At 39.4% G+C, this 18916-nt stretch overlaps 1 protein-coding gene across 1 annotated transcript in view; it reads right to left on the bottom strand.

The window, feature by feature from the left end:
- Nucleotides 1–17915, bottom strand: part of PLEKHG7 (pleckstrin homology and RhoGEF domain containing G7) — a 28738-nt gene extending 10823 nt beyond the window's left edge. The window contains exons 1-10 of the mRNA XM_085049218.1: nucleotides 17144–17915; nucleotides 16008–16030; nucleotides 11362–11489; nucleotides 10010–10050; nucleotides 8518–8613; nucleotides 7709–7858; nucleotides 5608–5703; nucleotides 3275–3370; nucleotides 2329–2442; nucleotides 765–939 (exon numbers count right to left, since the gene is read on the bottom strand). Of these exons, the coding sequence (XP_084905344.1) occupies nucleotides 765–939; nucleotides 2329–2442; nucleotides 3275–3370; nucleotides 5608–5703; nucleotides 7709–7858; nucleotides 8518–8613; nucleotides 10010–10050; nucleotides 11362–11489; nucleotides 16008–16030; nucleotides 17144–17890 (1666 nt within the window). The 5' untranslated portion in view covers nucleotides 17891–17915. The remainder of the gene's footprint in view (nucleotides 1–764; nucleotides 940–2328; nucleotides 2443–3274; nucleotides 3371–5607; nucleotides 5704–7708; nucleotides 7859–8517; nucleotides 8614–10009; nucleotides 10051–11361; nucleotides 11490–16007; nucleotides 16031–17143) is intronic.
- Between the last annotated feature and the right edge of the window lie 1001 nt (nucleotides 17916–18916).

The raw sequence follows: 18916 nt of genomic DNA, 5'->3' as shown, positions 1-18916 counted from the left end.
GCTCAAGGCCCTGGTGTGCTGCTCATGAGAATGAAGTGCTGTCTGGCACTTGTCCCTGTCAGGACTGCTGGGATAAGTGCTTTGCTAATGTCTTGTCTTTGATTTCAGTGGGCACTGCAGGAAGCTTTTGGGGAATAAACCTCTCTGTTGATGAACTATATGGCCATAAGACACTGAGAGATGCATTTAAAGCTTCCCGAACAAGACTGAATTAATAAATTATTTACTTAAAACAAAATGCAGGAGAAAAATTAATATCTGGACCAACCCCTTGTTTTCCGCAATAGTTGGAGAAAATCTGTAGCTGAGACAACTTTACACGTTAGGACCTTGTCATTAGTGAAAGGTCATGGACATAATATTCCCCTTGTGAGCGCAAATTTATCCTATTAAGGATCAACCCCCAAAAAATCCTCCTTAGACAGAAATCCGGCTCAAAGACTTCTTTGTTTGAGATCTTTCTGGATATGTTCCAGTTTGAGATCTGCTCTTGTTTGCCTGTCGCTGCAGATGATTCTGAGAAAATACAAGTGACTCACTGCTTTGGGAGTCCTGTGACATTGCTCAGAGAGGCTTTGACAACACAAGGTGGCCCAAATCATTCCCTACAGAATGAAGCTTAGCACTGTAGAAAGGCACACACATCGTTGTTGCATTTCTGCAGAGACACTTGACCAATTCACACGTCAAAGGACATGCACAGGAAAGCCATGTAACTTTCTAGTTTGTAACTGCATACTTGACTTTTAACCTTTGTTACTTACTTATGGACTTTTCCACCTTCTCTTTAAGTGACTGGATAAAACGTTTCTCTGTTTCATCAGTGCTTCTCTTCCAGATGTTGTTGAGAAGGAGGGGATACCGTGTCAGTCGATGCAGAGGAGCAACCAGCAGCTCTGGCAGATGCAACCTCTTGCACTGCTCATTTTGTTCACACCACTGCTGAAGACAAAGAAAATCTGCCTTAGGCTTCAGCTTGCTTCCTGGCTGGGAAGTAGCAAACAGTTTTCTGCATCATTAGCTGACTTTAATGAGACAGGGACTAATGAAAGATGAGTTTCTCACACAGTGAGAGAAAGGGCAGTGTAAAGGCTCTAGTCATAGTTTAACCCAGCAAGTAGCTAAACCATGCAGTCACTTGTTCACTCTTCACACCCTCCTGTGGGATGGGCAAGAGAAGTTGAAATAAAAAATAAAGTTTGTAGTTTGAGATAAAGGCAGTTTAATAGAACAGAAACAGAAGGGGAAAAAAATAACAGAATATACAAAACAAGTGGTGCACCATGCTCCCCACCCACTGGCCAGTGCCCAGCCAGTCCCAGAGCAGAGGCCCCCCCAGCCAGCTTTCCCTCTAGTTTATACACCGCACATGACACTGTTTGGTATGGAATATCCCTTGGGCCAGTTGGGGTCACCTGTTCTGGCTGTGTCCCCTCCCAGCCTCTTGTGCCCACCAGATTTCTTGCTGGTGGTGGTGAGAGACAGGAAAGTCCTTGACTTAGTACAAACTGCTCAGCAACAAGTAAACATCAGTGTGTTATCAAGATTACTCTCACCTTAAATCCAAACCACAGCACCATGCCAGCTACTAGGAATGAAACTAACACTATCCCAGCCAAACCCAGGACAGCTCTCTACAGGGGAAATTGCATCACCCTTCCAGATTCACTTTCTGCATTGCTGCTTACCATTCCAGATGCTGTGGCCATGCTATTATGTCAAGTGGGGCTCTTATTTATCTGCTGTTTTAATTTTCTCAGCAAAACCTTAGAAAATTAAACTAAGTTAGGTTTGAAAGCAGCCTTATATTTTAGGGTCACTGCTGCTTGGCACTGGGAAACATTTTCCCTAGGTGTGAATGTATGAAATCCTCATCAGGGAGGTAAATGCTCCCTTACTGATATTGTTTTGATGCCAAAGAAAAAACATTTTAGAGAGAATTTACAATATGGCTTGATTTTTGTTTTTTTTCTCCTGTAACCATTTAATTTTGTTTAGATGGAGGTCACCGAGCCAAGGGATTATGTGCAAAACATCTGCTTGAAAGAGGCCAGTATTTTGTATTTTCTGCAGCCCAGTTCTTCCCCCCTTATCTGTTCTAAATTACAAGTGGGGACTTTCACACTTGCAGGTGAATGTACACTCAGAAGGGTGACTTCTGATCAGTGATGGGCTATGCAGTTCAAAAAATCCATGTGAAACGCTATCTACACAGTTTTGCTTCTAATGAACATTCCTAGTTTGCTGTTAAAATCCCGTCATAAGGTAGGAAGGCTGAAGACAACAACAACAACAACGACAACAACAACAACAAAACCATCACTTTACTTTCAGGTAGATGCCAAAATCTTCTCTCTGTCTCAGTTTTTCCAAGTAGAAGACAGCAGAGGTATAATTAAGGCAATAAATCTGATGTGTCTGGCAGAGGTCACCCTGGAAAAACTGTGAAAAGGTTTGGAAATTTATCAAGAAAGAAAAATATCATGACAGAGGGAGAAACAACAGTTTTGGGTTTGTAATGTGCATTTTATGTGAGATTTCCTTGTACCTAGGAAAAGGGGGTAGAGGGAAATGGGGAATTAAAATAGTAAAGGGCAAGTTAAACAGCAATAAAGCTGTAAAGTAGTAAAAATACCACAACAATGCTCAAGTAATGCATGGGAGTACAGTTCCAACAGCTCTGAAGAGGTGTGACACGTTCATAGACTGTTATTAGAAATAAATTATATGAAATTTATGAGGAAGTTGAAGATAAAATCCACTATTTCTGAAACAGCTTTGATGACTTCATGTAACATGGTATTTTATATCTGAGTATGCTCTTAGAAATAACAGGATAACCTCATTCAGGTTGGAGATATTTAATATCATGCATGATAAAATGCAGTTTTGTCTGGGATTTTGTCTGCCTACACAAACATTATCAACAAGAATGCCTGAAGTCAGTGGTAAGAGGGGCAAGAAACCAAGTTTTAGCCTTAATTTCTCTGTTAAAAATCTTAACATTGAGGTAGGGTCTATTTTAGTATTTCCCAGAAGTTTTCTAATGGCCTCTACAGCTAGGGAAGGTTCAAGTCAATCAATTGATTTTCTGTCTGCGTTAATGTTTCCAGCTTTACAAGCATAGGGAAGGTGTGCAGGCATTAGAGCTCCTATAGATTGCTTGTGAAAGATGGCATGTGCTTGACTGATCTGATTGCTCTGGAGCACTTGTATGCCGTGCTAAATGGTCTGCTGCTTGTATTTAAATCAAGAATACTTCTAAATATGTTACCATTTTGAGTATGGACCTGAAATCCATGGGAGAGTCTGACTTGCTGACATGCTTCTTCACAGTTTCAAAGAAACTACTCAGAAAACTGAGACTTATCTAAGTAAGGAAAAAAAAAGAGAAATTAGCATCAGTGATCTGAAGTTAAGATTAAAGCAATTTTATTTCCCATCCCTGGCCTCTCCAAAGGCTCCAAGTGTAATGGGTGCCTATACTTATCTCTAGCATTGCCAGAATTGTCTTCAGAATTATGCCCAGAATGCTTTAATTAGTCAGCAGCTAAAACAAATCTATACAAATACCCACTTATGTTGTGATAATGCCTTATGACAAAAGCTTTGAAACAAGATTAGTTAGTCCATTTAAACTTGTCTTAGGGTAGCATGTGTATTTAACAAGGATTGACATTAAAAATGACAATGGGTGAGTGGAATCTGCTGGAAAACACTGATTGTGTATGACAGAGCTGTGACAATTAAGGAAGCCTTCATGGTCATTTGAAGAAGACACCATCTTTCATAGTTTGAGTTTGTTTCATACAATTGAAGGTGAAGGAAGTATCTGTAAAACATTATAAAAAGTCACATATTCCCCATAAGTTAACGTGTTTGTATTGGATTCAAGATGCTAACCTTATCAGTCAGATGGGACTGCAAGTCTGCTCCTAAACCTACACTTTCCTCCTGAACACACTCTTTTCACAGAAATTCATGACTGGGCTAAGTTGTTGTCCAAATTTTAGGCCAGAGGGGCACATCATCTTCTGTGATACTGTGATACTGTGAAACTGTAGTTGCTGCAGACTGCTGTATTTGGTGTATTTATAGGGTCAAGGATGCTCACAGAATGATGCTTATTCTTTAATTTTGGCCTTTATAATTCTTACAGCATGCATTTTTTAATGGATTCCGCCTGCTGCCAAGAAGACATCCATGCTGTAAAATGCATGAAAAAAGGCCCAAAAGGCATTGAGAGCAGCTTCTTTCTCCTATATTTAATCACTGTTTTAAGTATGCATAACAGATGATCATTTATCATACTCATCATAAGGACAACAAAATTAGAAAGTAAACAAAAAAATTTTTTTAAGATAGTTCTCTCAAGACCTGACCAAGCTCTAGCCAAGCTCAAAGGTAAGTGGAATACAGCAACATATTCCACTCTTTTCTTTGAACAAGAACAAAGGAATCAACAATCACACATCTGCTGAACTCTAGTTGTTGCCTGCATGTACAGTCTTAGTTCACAACAAGACAAAGGTGAAACCTGTCAGCTAAAAATCTCTTTCCTTGTATCTCCAAACCTGCTGGTTGGTGATTCAGCAGCTCACCAGGTGCAAGTTCTGTGACTGAGCAGCAGTGCCTTGTGCATGTGTTTGAATTCTGGCTAATTATCCCTACTTTGAAGACTTTCCCTATTGTTTTGTTTTGGCTAAAAAGGGAGATATTCACTATTAAGGCAAGGGAATTACAATAAGGGAAAGAAATTGAGCTCAGCAACTGATTTAGGGCATGTGATGTGATTGTGAGTAATCATTCAATTAAGGCAGCTGCAGAGTGCTTCCCAAAATTCACTTTGCTATGAAGGGTGAGGTGTCTTGTAAAAGGGGCCTCAAGCTAAAAAAACCCTGTTTTGTTTCTAAAGTAATGTGAAAGCTATTTTTGACTTAGGGGTTTTTAACTTTCAGGAGCTGAAAATGGTCTCCCAGCAACTGGTCAAAAGCAGCAAACAGCTGGAGCACATCACAGCCAAGCCTCGTGGCCTCCCTCCTCCTGGACAGTGCAGGGTGAGTAGCACATGAACACAGAGCATCTAGTCTGTGTGGGAGAGATCCTTGCACACATACCAAGGGAAACCTCAGCTGGAGGGAAGGGATCACCATTTTGTTTTAACTTGCTCTACTGGGTGGCATAATAGACAGCAAAGGCATTGTGCCCATCTGTTTGCAAAAGGGGACATGTTATGTAGTGATTTTGCCATGCTTACTGTTTAGCTGTGAGGATTGTGTTGTAGTTTATCTTCACAAATCCTTTTAAAAGGTTGCTGCTTATGAGAATTAGTTTCAAGCTTGTGTTTACTTCAGAAACAACTACCAAATGAGCTCTCCCTCATGTTTAAAATGCTGTGTATCTTTTGCTGGAGATACAGGAGAATGATTTACACTGGTGATATTTGACCCTCAGTGGTATACCACATAGAGAGGAAGAAAAAATTTATTATATGAAAAAAGTTGCAAATGTGAGCATTGAAATTGAATAGAAGCTTTTGGTTTGTTGTTTTCCTTTATTGGGCTGATTGATTTCTGATCTGAGTAACATTTCTCTTTTTCTACTCACCTTGTTTAACTCCTCTAAGTTTGCAAAAAGTCTCCACAAATCCACATCCAAGAGAAATTCGTTACGCTGGAGGTATTTTAGAGTGTTCATAAATATCTTTAAAATCAAAACAAATCCATGTTATTTACTGTTTGTTCCAAATCAATATGTGTTTTGGGTTTTTTTTTCCCCCTGAAAATGACATTTATACTGAAATTCTTATGAAAGCATCATTTCATTTAGGGAGGGCAGAAGATGGCATTGTGAGAAAAGTTTCCTGATCTGGCTGAAGGTTAAATATTGGGTTTTGTGTGCAGAAGAGGGATATGAGTGATGTCTCCGGGGTTTCTCTGTGGTTACCATGGAGGCAGCTGTGTCCCTGCTGTGCCCTTGGGCAGAAGAGGGGCAAATGAACCCCCTGCAGATCCCTGCGTGCAGGACTGAGGAACATCAGAGTCACAGTTACAGATTTCTATGACCTTTCTAAATGCTTTCCTGCCTAACCCATGCATCTGCTGCTCTCTAAATTGCTTAGAGTTACTATGACAAAAAAAGATATTCTTGGAATAAGGTAAGTAGAGGTCCTGTGGAGGTTTTTTATCTCTTTTTATTAACTAGTATTGAGTGAAAACTGCATGTGTATTTATTGGCTGTTTAAGATTTTATATTTTATAAGCTGATTGAGCTGTACTGAATCTGACCTAAATCTGAAAAAGGCTTAAAATTTATAGGTTACTGAGTAGCTCTTTTTTTTTTTGTTGTTAATGTGTATAAAGCATTAATGGAAAAAACCCATCACCCAAGTGCCAAGACTGAATAGCTAGTGAGAGTGTTTGCTTAGCCTTGTGTAATTCTTTAGTTACCATGACCAGGTTGACCTGAGAGCTTAAAGGGGATTTATGGTGGTCTTAGAGCTCCCTGTGGAGATTCATTAAAATCAGTGAAATATTTCTATACTTGGAAGAAAGCAGGTACCTTTAAAACTGGTTGCCCAAATGCAATGAGTTCTTTCCTTTGCAGGAGAGTTTGGGGAGCTGGCATGGACTGAATAGTTCATCATTCATGGGTCACGCAGGGCTGGCTAAAGCTTATCTCTGGGTTCCTACATCAGACTCAAAAGGAGCCTGCATGCCTGCTGTTATCATCTTCCTTCCCAGTATTCACCACTTTTTAATCTTTTCAGATTCCTGAACAAAGTGTATAGGAGGAAGGATGCTCTTCTCCTTCCTTGGACCAATAGCTGGTCCTGTCATCCCATTTCCTGTCCCTTCCTGTTCTGCCCCAGCAAGTAGGAATTCAGCCCACTCCTCTATTTATTTCCTTTACTTTGCAGTTGTTCTTGTATTGTCCAGGCTAGCTTTTCAGCAACATGGAAAATGTTTCACAAATCTCTTTTCTTTGACTAATAAAAAAATCAGAAATTGTCTGTGCTGAATGAGACTAAAATGATAAGAAAATATTTGTGTAAGCTTCCATCCTTTTAAATGGATACATTAACTTTTGATGTGTGGTGAATGTAAATAGTGCAGCTATTCTTGTAACAGTGTGTAATATTCCTGTCCATATTTCAAGCTCTTAAAATTCACTGTGTTGGAGGTAATACAGAGTTTTTGGGCAAGGAGTTGTTTTTAGTGTGCTTGTTTTCATGTAATATTAAAACTACAGGTCTGCTGAATTCTGAAGTTTTCATGCTCCAGTCAGGATAATCTAACCACAGGTCTCTATGAAGTTAAATGAGGAATATGATGTTGCACACTAACAGCAGAGAAATACTCAATTGGAATAGTCCAGTACAGAAATAATCAATTGGAGCATGGCTTCAGCACAGTGTTTGGGAGAGGACTAGTGGAATATCAGTGAAATTCCTGTAAGGATCTGCAGTCAGATGGTAGTTGCAGAGCGCTAGACTGCATCACTAGAAAGTGGTATTTAGAAGAGATGCCATCATAAAGACAGAAAAGGGAACTATGGAAACAGGATGAATAGGCAAGATGGGAGGAAAAACCAGGTGCTTAAGTCATCCCCCCACAGACCTCTAATGAGAAGTTTCAGGTGGCTTTGTGTCCATCACAGCAGAACAAATAATGTTTAATTATTTTTGCCAAGTGAAATCTGACGTTACCATCTTGAGAACCAACAAATGATCCAGAAAGTAAGTGCATTCACTTGTGAAAAGTTCCCACACTGCTGCTTCTTTTTTCACTTCTAACCGGCTGTTGACATCTTTCTGCTCAGTCTGTTGCTCATTTATAAATTCATGCCAAGACTTATTCTGTTGATTGAAGAAGAAAGAAAATCACCAATTTTTTTTTTGCTTCAGACCTTATGAAGAGATTCTATGTCCTATTTCCATGTAAAAGCTCATCTATCTGAATTAGGGATTTTTCTTCTGAAAGCTTAAAGATTCCTTTAAAATATTTAAAAACCTGACATTTTCCTCTGAAATACTTATAAACACACTGAATTTGAAAGTAACACAATGTGATAGTCTATGTTTTGGTATGTTTGGCAAAAATTAGTGGGCAGCTTGCAAATGCTAAGGAATTTCTTCTGTTGTGCTGTTGTTGGGTAGATGATAACTTCTTATTTTCTGGATAATAAAATCAAGGTACAAAAGGACTAGGTCTTTATAGTCACTTGGAAATAGTTTTGTTTAGTCCTAAGGTGACCACTATTACATTATGGACCTGCTCTGAAGTCAGACAACCCTGGCAAAATCCAGATGTTTTTGAGGGCCCTTGCTAACCTGCTATGACCCTCAATTTCCCCCTCGGCTCTCCATTTCAAAAATATACCATATACTTATGCACTAATTTAACAGACAGGTGTCATATCCAGATTAATATACTGAAAAATTTTAGCTTACAAAGAACACAAAATTCCTCCTCCCATTGTTAAGTATCCTTAATATCACCCTGAGTATTTTGGTACCTTAAAGCAGAAAAATTCGTATGTGCAGCAGTCTACGATCTTTACAGTTGAAAGACAATTTTCCAGCTCAGATGCTTGCTTCTGTTTGTCTTTACCCTGTTAAACGACAAAAAACCACCCCTGACTGATACAGTGTTTTGAAGGCTGTAGAGAAGTTTTCCCAGCTCTGTAACCTTGCTCTAACCTGTAAGGAGTTTGCCCATAAATGAATGATTTCTTTATATTTCCAGGCTCTTCTACAAAGAGATAAGGCGGTGATGGCAGGTTTCTTTGTAGCTATGGGTGAGGTGTGTAAGTGCCTTAGGTTTGGATGTGTAAGATCTTATTTATGTAATACACAAGTCTTTGGCAGGGCAAATCATTGGTATGGCAACAGGCAATGGGCTACCCTTGGAAGACAAAACAAATGAAATATTTGGCTTCCTGTAGCACTGCCAGGGATAGGGGACAACAGATTCATAGGTGAAATCATCCTCCTGTCATAGGTATACAAAGTGATGTATTTATGTATTTATTTTTAATGTTTTGAGCTATTGAAAAAGCTCCCTTGGTCAGTTGCAGAGTAGTGTGTGTAAAATGAGCTTTCAGAAAGCAAAAAGAGCAGCAGGAGTTTGTGTGAGGGACCATGAAATAAAAACAATTGCTTTTGTTTTGGCTATGTTTTTTCAGGCCATGTAAAAAGTTTAAATGTTATTTCTGAACTCTAACTTAGTGCTGTGGGCACAGACTTATAAGGTGTTTGCCTAAGCATTATCTGTTCTCGGGAACAGTATATTCCCACTTCATGGATTTCTATTGTCTGAACTTTAGGCACTGAACTCAAGCCAGTTTTGAAATATGTGTTTGATTATAATATTTGAAACTTAGAGTTTAAGTTCAGCTGTTCATTTTGAAAGATAGATTGAAATGGAGCAGCAACAATAATGCAGTTAATATAGATGCACAGTTAAGCAATGTACCAGCAAATGAATCTCATAAGTTAAATTTTATGGCATTTAACAGTCTCTGAAATCACTTTTGTCTAAATATCAAATGCTATTTATTGCAGATTTCAAATATTTTGCTGAATCTAAACATTCTCTGCTTTAGGTCATGCTCCTTTAAATGCTATAGAACTGCTATCAAATGAAGAGTCTTGTACATACTAATCTGAGTGCTTGCATTGGTTTCATATACACAAACTATTCTTTGATAAAATGCAAAAAATACTGGGAAGAGACTGTTCTCAATTACATGTTTAGGGAGAAAAAGTTGTCAAGACACTTGTAAATGATTTTCTGAATGCTGAAGAGTACACAGAAGGGAAATTCAGATACCTTAGTAAGTGAAAGTTTTCATAAATGGAGAAGACAGTCTCAGGGAGGGCTGAGACCTCTGAGTTCAGCTCACCTGCTGGCTGCCTTTCTCCAAGGGCAAGAAAGTAAAGAAGCTATGTTAGTTGTAGGGAAAGGCAAGGTCAGTTCAAGGTAAAACAAAATGGTGAAATACTCACGACTCCTCTTTTGGCAAATGGCCACCTTGACTTTTTGGACTCTAATGGGTAAAACAAAAGTTGTCAGTAAAGACACAAATAGCTAAAAATAAAACTGATATTTATATTATTTATCTATTTATTTTTGGATGAAACTTGGTGGACTATACTCTACTTGGCTCACATTTAATACTTGAGTTTAGGCAGTTTGAGCGCCAGACTTAAAATCCATTCAGCTTGTTGGGTTCTCCCAGCGAGAATTATGACTATCTGTGATGGGATCTTGGATGATGCCAAACACTCCTACTTGTTGCAGGTGATCAGTGTGTGATTGCCAGTTCTTTACATGGGAAAATCATCATACCTCAAGCCAATTCTTGAAGATTGTTTTAAAGCAAGAATTAGTCTATATCTTCTCATTATGATAACTTGGAATTATGCAGGTATTTAAAACTCCAGTGAATAAACAATTCTACAAGCCCAAAGCCTCAGATCTGTCGTGGATCTGGCACAGTGAGGCAGACTGTAGTTTGTGGTCCTTGGTAAGGCACAGGGAAAGATGGGGGTCTAGATTTAGCAGTGCACTGGTGAGTTGCGAGGAATGATTGTGTTAAGCAAGAAATCTGAAAAGGTTTTCTTTATGTGGCACCTTCAGCCGTGTGACTGGGACTCACAGTCAAAACTTTGTTTCTGGATTTTGAAGGTCTTGGCCACTCTGGGAATGGCTGGCTTATTTGCTATCATGGAAATGCTGGTTGTGACCTTGACTGACTTTTTGAGAAACTTTTGATCTCTGGCCACCAGGATGTTTGGTCTCTGGGAATCTCACCACACACAATACTCTATTCTGCAATAAATATTTGTGGAAGTTGCTTGCAGGTCTGCATTTCAGTTTTGGAAGGAGCTGTGAGCAGCCTCTAGCCATGAGTTGGGTCTGCTACCCTTGTGATCAGAACACTATGGGAAAAGGCAGCATGGGCCACTCTTCTCTCTGCTTGAAGCTGTGGAGGTAGGAAATTATAACTCAGCTGCTTGCAGATGGAGATCCTGGCCTGGGCTCTGGTTGCTCCTAGCCTGTGGAGGAGCAATGTGATCTGTGTCCTAACCTCTCATCTACTTGCATTTTGCATTCGACAATAAAATGCAGGGTGGAAAAAAAGAAAAAGAAAGATGAGAAAAAAAAGAAAAGAAAAAAAGTGGAATTTTAAAATTGGCAATACAGTCACTTTGGTGTGGCGTAACAGGATCCCCAACAGAGGCTGCAGCACCTCATGTTCTCATTGTACACATCCTCCCTCCCATCCCATGTGCACACATGCTCCACTCCCAGCTTCTGCTTGGCTTGAAAGAGCAAACCCCATGCTTTGTCTGACCTGCACTTAGCAGGAAGGATGAGCAGGGCAGGTAGTCCATGGCACTGTCTGACACCAGGAGGTCTCCAGGAAACACCTCGAGTCCTGGCAGACTCACTACCAGGGAGCTCCGCCTGCGCTCGGCTGATCTGCGAAATGCAACAACACACATCACATCTGTCTGCTTGAGGCTGCAGAGGAAACTTCTCAAGTGTTCCTTGCTGATACAGAAGGAATCAGCTAAAAAATGAAATCACAGGAGCTATGACATAATATGCAAAAAGAACAATGAGTAGAGAATTTCAGCAATTGAAAGCAAATATCGAATTATCTTTCCAACTCCACATTGATGCTAAGATCAAGGTACTTATGGTCATGGCTTGCCTCAGATAATAAGTAATTAGAGCATTTACAGATTGAAAATTCCTGGTTTCTTCTGAGGTTAGACAAAAAGTGAGTGGGGATTTTCGAATCTATGTTTTGGCACTGGAGTCCAAAGAAGCAGTTAAATACTGTTTTTAGCTGATGTGTGAGTTATCTTTACTTTTAGCCTTCCTATCACTATTACTCAGGTCATTTCAAGAAAAGACAGTGCACTAGTGAAACAGTTAAAATGCTGGGTTTAAAAAAAATATATAAACTTTTGTCTAGTTTGTGCTATTTTCTTTCTAAATATTTTAGGCATTTTTTTTCTGCTATTTCAAATATTTTGAATGTAATATGACCCAGTGGCCCTACTGATTGAAAACAAATGTCTCTTTCCAACTATTGTTGTTCGTAACGGAGAGTACTGTCCAGGATCTAGATCCATCAAGAAAAGTGACACAGGCATTCTGTATCCAACAAAGTGTTTGTGCCAGAGGCTGCTTGCATTCACATAAACTGTTGGTGCATATGAGAAACCTTTTTGGATTTTGCTAATAATTCATACTGATACCTAATGAATTGTGTTGGTACATGCTGCAGAGGGACTGATGTCTGCAGCTCCTGGGGTGCTGCCTTTAATTGACTGATGCATGAAGACTGCATTAGGGCTCAAAGGGTCAGTAATCAAGTATCTGAGGGAGGAGGCACAAAGGGTGTGTACATATATAAAGATTCTATTTTTCAGTCACCACTTATGAGCATGGTATTTTGGTCAGCTAAGCATGATTCTTACTGAGATATTTTTTTTTTTGGCTAGGCAGTTACCTTACTGTGAATATCTAGCCATTTGCCGCACTTGATGAGAAACCTGGCAGGTATATTTTTCCCCTTAAGTGCATAAATAGTTACTTGACAACTTATCAACTCACAGATGAGCTCTGTGGTAGAGAACTGGGATTTGATATGTAGAGTAGGACATGGAGATTGTACCTTTTTTATGACTTGATAGTGATACTTCTTACAGTTGCCTTAGCTAAACAATTAAATGGTATAGATGAAAGCTGCCCCTAACAACAGAGAGGGCTGAAGGCTATCGGGAGGGCCAGGTCTGGGACTCTAACACTTGAAGCATGGATATATCAGGGCATAAAAACTATGTGTTTAGAAGGTTACAATGGGCAGTGCAGGAGTTCTCTGAAAGTTTTTCTGCCAGTCCTACTGAATGGGTAACATAAGATCTGTTTATTTGGCTTTAGGATTTACAATGAAACTGTGGTTTCTCATGAAATTGAACCCTTAGCACGTGGTGTGAGAGCTGTAATGGGCAGGGTCGGCTTCTTGTCTGCAAGCCCTTTCCAGTGCAAGGGAGAGGAGTGCTCCTCACAGGAGCACCTCCCTGAGACATGCACCGAGTGCTACCCAGTGCAAATTTGCAGTGTTGGTAGTGATTGTATTAAGATGATACTGAAACCTCTAGTGATTCCAGGACACAATCTCTTGGGCAGCTGCTGCAATATAGTACAAGGATAACTCTCAGAGGTGTTATTACTGTACTAGGAAATTCAGGAGGTTTATTTCAGGTTGGCTCCACAGTAAAATTTTGCCAGTGTATTATTGATTTTTAAAGCATCTAGCCTACTACTATTTTCACAATATATTTGACACTGCAGACTAGTGGCTTATGAAGACTAAAAATGGAAGCACCGTTTCATTGTAACTGAGTTAAATGATGTTATTTACAAAACACTTTGAACTTCAGGCACACATATGGCTAAACAAGCTCTTCTCACACGTGCACAAGCCCAAGAAATGTGGGAGCATGGCAAGATCACTTGGGTATCTGTGACAATATATCTTTGCAGTCTGACAAGCCTGGGCTGATTAATGGCTTGCATGCCTAAATTACATAGTCGTACTTCAGAGATGAAAGTACAGGTATCTGGTTTCCTGGCCTGATGCCTGTAGACAGATACATCAGATGCTTCTTTTGGGTTTTTTTTCTGGAGAAATTAAATTACTGCAGTGCTTTGTAATACAATTTACTAGGTTTAAAGTCTGTGCAATATTTTAGCATCTTCTCATGCCTTCAGACTCTGAAGCTTTGCCTTTTTCTTTAATTTTATTTTGTTTTACTTACGGGAGCAGAGTGCTGCAGTGATGGAGTGAAAGAAATGCTTGTACTTTAGGGACAAACTCAAGCATCTGAGGAGATACTATCTGCAATAATTCCTCCTTAAAATCCACATGTTTTTTGAAACATGATAATGTCATAGATTTGCATGGCAAAGTTATGGAAAATTATTAAAGATATTGAAGCAGGTCATGGTTTGGAAAAATAAATATCCTGTGTATATAGTTACTCTCCATCAAATATACTTCTCTCTGGGCTGCCCCTCTTGTCCCTTTTGTTTGTTTACTTTGGATGGTTCTTTTAAATTGACATCAGGTCAGCAAGTTGCCATGCTGACAGAGATGTGCTGGCATGCCTGACTGAGGATTGTGTGGGGGAAGGCTGTGTAAAATGAGCATAGGTGCATTAAGGAAGTTTTTTGAAAGTACAGCCTGGGAGCAGGGAGAAGAGATGTTCATTAAAACTGAAGGACAGGGATATGATTTTACTCAGCGCAACATGTAAGTCAGTCTTGGAGAAGGGTTGCCAGCTGTCCTAATGTGCTTCTAGATGAAGAGAATAATCTGAGATTTCAACAGTTTTTGCTGGTTGTCATAAGAGGGGATTATCTGCTAAGAAGTTAGACTAATGATCTTAGTAAAGGAGGAGCTGGGGCTTAACCCAGACCTTGAACCAAATTAAACTTGACAAAAAAAGATTTAAAGCAGAAACTGGTGATATTTTTTCTATATTTTTGCCCATTCTAATATTGATCAATATAGAAATAATAATATATCATACAAATCACCTTTTGAAAATCTTTCCTGGTAGTGGATCTGGAAAAAATCTTGGATTGTTTCCTTTGTGATATCTTGATTTTTAAAAGGTGTCTGGATAGAAGTCCAAAGCCAATATCCCAGCTGGCATATAGAGACTTCCTGCTGAAGCCACTATAGGTGAGCAGCACTAAAAGAAGGTGTGTACACTAAACATTCAATGTTCTCCTGTTTAAAGGTCTGCATTCAACATCTCCAATTTCTCCCCTGAAGCTTGTTACACAGCACCCAAATCTTCACCCTGAGAGTGAAATATGTTTATGTATTGCTGTTTTGAGTTGGTTCAGAGCAGACTCTTCCCACAATAGGTACAGATAATTTGTTTTCACATCCAGATGAAAGGATCTTTCCCTCCCCTTCTCACTCCATCTCCATTGTAAATTCAAAATGCTAAAGAGTGGGTTGAAAACTGCAAGAATTCAGAACATCTAGGAGGCCCCTTCTCCAGTGAACATGTAACTTCCAATGCATGCACACATCTCTTGAACCTCATCTAGGGAACTGGATTGTGAAAATGCTAGACTATATCACTCTGCTCCAAACCACCCAGTCCCAAACATCCTTGAGGGGATCATGCAGTAAAGTGAGCACTACTCCATCAACAACAGAGGACAGAGGGGCGGTTATTAAGGAAGATGCTATCTTCTACTGCCTTGTTGTGTGGGGAGAAAACAAAACTTTATTTCTTTTCTGTAAACATTTGAACATCTTAAGCAAAGAAACATGTCTTAAGCAAAGTAATTTCTAATAGAACTTTTACTTTCTGATACTTGTTTGTAAGACCTTGACACAATTTACTGCACAGATCAACGGTATGCAACATTCTATCTTGTGTGCATTAACTTATAACATCCATGCATTCTATGTATTCTTAGTTTGTAGGATTAACAATCACCCCCTCCAGTAGCAGTCCTAGATCTGCATTGCTCATGTATGAGAACAATATTGAGCTGTTCTGCTAGCTCCTTTCCTCCCTTTTCCCTTCCACGAACTTTTGAAGAATGTCACTCAAGATTATGAGGTATTTCACATTCTTCAAGCTGAAATTTGACACTGCTAAACCAAACAACCAGACCTTTTGGTAGTTAGCTCCTAGTGCAAAGCTCTCTGATGATCCGGATGAAATATTGCGTGAAATATAGCTAAATGTGCTAGGGAGAGGGCCACTTTTGAAAGAAAATCTCATTTAAAAGTTTAGTGAACTGGTGACAGGCATTTGACATAGCAAATCTACAAATTAAGGTTGAGTTACATATACATGACTCAATGTTCAGTTTTGTCTTAGTGAAGCAAATTCAATAAAAATTGAGTAGGAGAGTCTAGCTTAGAATCAGATAAAACAAATGCGTGCATACCTTTGCTTGGGCAGTCCACTCTCCTGAAAGAAAGTGAGACATTCTTAGTTACTTGGTTGGAAAGCAAGCAATCTGATTTTTTGTGTAAAAGGAACTCATTTGTAAAGGGAAATGTACTAATAATAGTGTTACAGGCTTGGACATGGACTAATTAATTTCACCCTTGTGGAAAAACTCATTTGATATTGAGAATGTTTTCTATATTTGAAGGGGGTGGCGGTGGGGGAGGAAAATAGCTTTTGGTTTGTGGAGCAAAACTAACTTTTCTGGTTAATTTTTCACTACAGTAGTAGTAGTGAAGAACTCTACACCTATTTGCCACCCTCCACCCTCAGTAAAATGTGAGTGTAGAGGGTTTGCATAAGGACAGAGTCAAGTATGTGTGTGAATTTAATTGCCTCTATACATAATGGAAGGTCTTTGAGAGCAGATCTAGAAGCAAACCTGCTTGTACAAAAAGCCTCTTCCTTTATCCTTGTGGAGAGATGAATGGTAGTTTCCTGTGCTGAATAGAAGCAGGGTTTACTCCTCCCTTGCTTATTTCTCATTACTGATGCTGACACTCACTGGAGCAGGGTTTCTTTTTTTTCAGAAAAGATTGCACAATTGTTTCTTTGTTTATGAAGCTGGATATAAAAAAGGAGGGGCACCAGTGAGTGGGAGTGCTAGGTAAGTGGAAATAAATAAAGCGAATTGTTCCTTTTCCTTTGGTAGTAGCACACCTTAAATTTGGCTCGACCAACTTAATTCGTGGTTTTATTAGGGTTAATAATGCTATTCAGTAAAGCAGAATAGAGAACTTCTCTGTCTTAGCAATAATCTTGCTGATAAAACCCAATTCTAAATGGGACAAATGACTTAGTCTTGTTCTTCCACAACCCCACCAACAGTTGTGCTGGTCCCCCAGGGTGAATGGACAGAGGTGGGAAAGAGTGTCCATGTACAGGAGTGGACTAGGCTAACCTGGTCACCAAGAGACAAGGCTGGCACTGCTGTCTCCTGCTGATTTGGAAAGAAAAATCTCCCTTCCTGTTAAGTGTAGAAGTTGGTCTGCTGTAGTAAAGGATCACGGCCCAGCTTGCAGTTCAGGTGAAGAACTGGGGTTTTATTTATGCACTGGGCCGTGATGGAGCAACAGTGAACATGAAAAAGAGATTGCATCCTCCTGTTCCTCTTACCTGGACACCTGTCCAGAGCGTAGGGCTTGCGTGGGGGAGTCTCTTAGGAAGCGTAGCAGAATTGGCTCTCCAGGACTTTCTGGGTGGCTCATTGGGACTGCCATTGCTGAGAGGATCTTTTTGGCTTGCAAGCTTTGATCTGGCTGCATCAGACTCTGGAACTGCTATAGTTGTCTCAGACTTGGCTTTGGATGACAACAATTTTGCATGGACACAAGGAGGCAGTGACAATGAGGAAATTGCAATGCACCGAGGTGGACTCTTACAGATGTGGTGGAGAGAGCCAGTATATTCCTTTTGATTCCCCAGCTGAGCTCCATCAGAACAGTCCTGAAATGACAGTGCTTGTGAGGCAGAGGTCATCCTTAGACGTCTTAAAGTTGGAGAAGTGGAAATTCTGGCCCGAGCATGACGGTCAAACTGGAAAAGCACATGGTGGATCTCAGTGCACTCCTCTGGAGGAATCCTCAGAAGTGAAGGCTCTGTGTAATCTCCTCTGAGGATGTAGTCCCCTTCAGGCAAGGTGGTGTCCATACAAACTGGTCCTGGCTGCATTTCACAGGAACTGAAGACATCTTCTGGGCTACTGCTTCCAGACAAAGCAGCATTTTCCATATGGAGATCAGCTTCTCTGTCTAGAAGTTCCACTCTGGTGCAGGTCTCTTTGATCAGGTCTGAAGAATAATCAGAGCTTCGTTGTTGCATTCTTAAGTTGCAGCATGAAGATTTATAGCTATGTGTACCTAGGAAACATGATCAGAAACAGTTTTTACAAACTTGCCATATGAATTTTTAAATGGGAATATAAGCAAATGGAAAAAAAAATACAAATAAAGCAATGTAGGTGTGTGCACTAGTACAGAAAGAATTACCTTCACATTGAACCCTGCTTAAATGCAGGTTCCAAAAGTTTCAGAACCCAGTTTTGGCAAGCTGTTTGAACAGCTGCTAACTTTGAGTGTGCAAGCAGTGTCAGCATCAGTCAGTAGAATTAATTAGATGGCAAAGAGTAACTGTGTTTAAGAACTCCGCTCATCGGGTACTGCAGCAGCCTGATTCCTGGTTGCCACTCCCCTGTCGATAAATGAGATTGTAGCACTGCTGTACACGGATAAAAATGAAGTCACTTGCTCTCAGGACTTGTTGCAAAATTCTTAATGTACGAATACTAATTGCTTGCTGAATTCTTAAGCAAATACAAATTTAACACTTAGGTAAGGTATGTCTCATCACTCTTGCTTTCTTTTCAGTGTGAAAAGTACTTAGTAGTAAAAATTATGTATATGTTGTAATCAAATAATGAAGAAAAATATTTACATTACTAACTTATCTGTTGATTAATCAGTAAATAATCTTATGTTCTTTGATTAATGAAGCTTTGTTTTAACATATTTTGATGTTTAGTCTCTAAAACTGCACTGACATTTCAAATAATGAAGATTATGAATTCAACCTCTTTAGCTTCTTTGCTAAGAGGAATCTTAAATCTGTTCTTGATTGCTAGCTCATTTGGGGAACTTTTATTTATCAGAATTAGTTTATTCAAACCTATGCTGACTTCTTTCGTGAATTATTGAATATCACACATTGAATAAGTTTTTTTGTAATGTAATTATATAGTTCCATCAGATTGATTTACAAAGTGATTAGAAAGAAGTTATTTTATCAAGTTTTCTGGTTCAAAATATTGCTTTTTACAAAACCTTCAACCATTAGAAGATAATTCAGATT

This window comes from Lichenostomus cassidix, chromosome 1Aa, assembly GCF_008360975.1.
Source record: "Lichenostomus cassidix isolate B80296 chromosome 1Aa, HeHo_3.0, whole genome shotgun sequence".
Lineage (NCBI taxonomy): Eukaryota > Metazoa > Chordata > Aves > Passeriformes > Meliphagidae > Lichenostomus > Lichenostomus cassidix.
The sequence above is the reverse complement of the archived record's forward strand: the minus strand, read 5'-3'. Positions and strand labels throughout refer to the sequence as shown.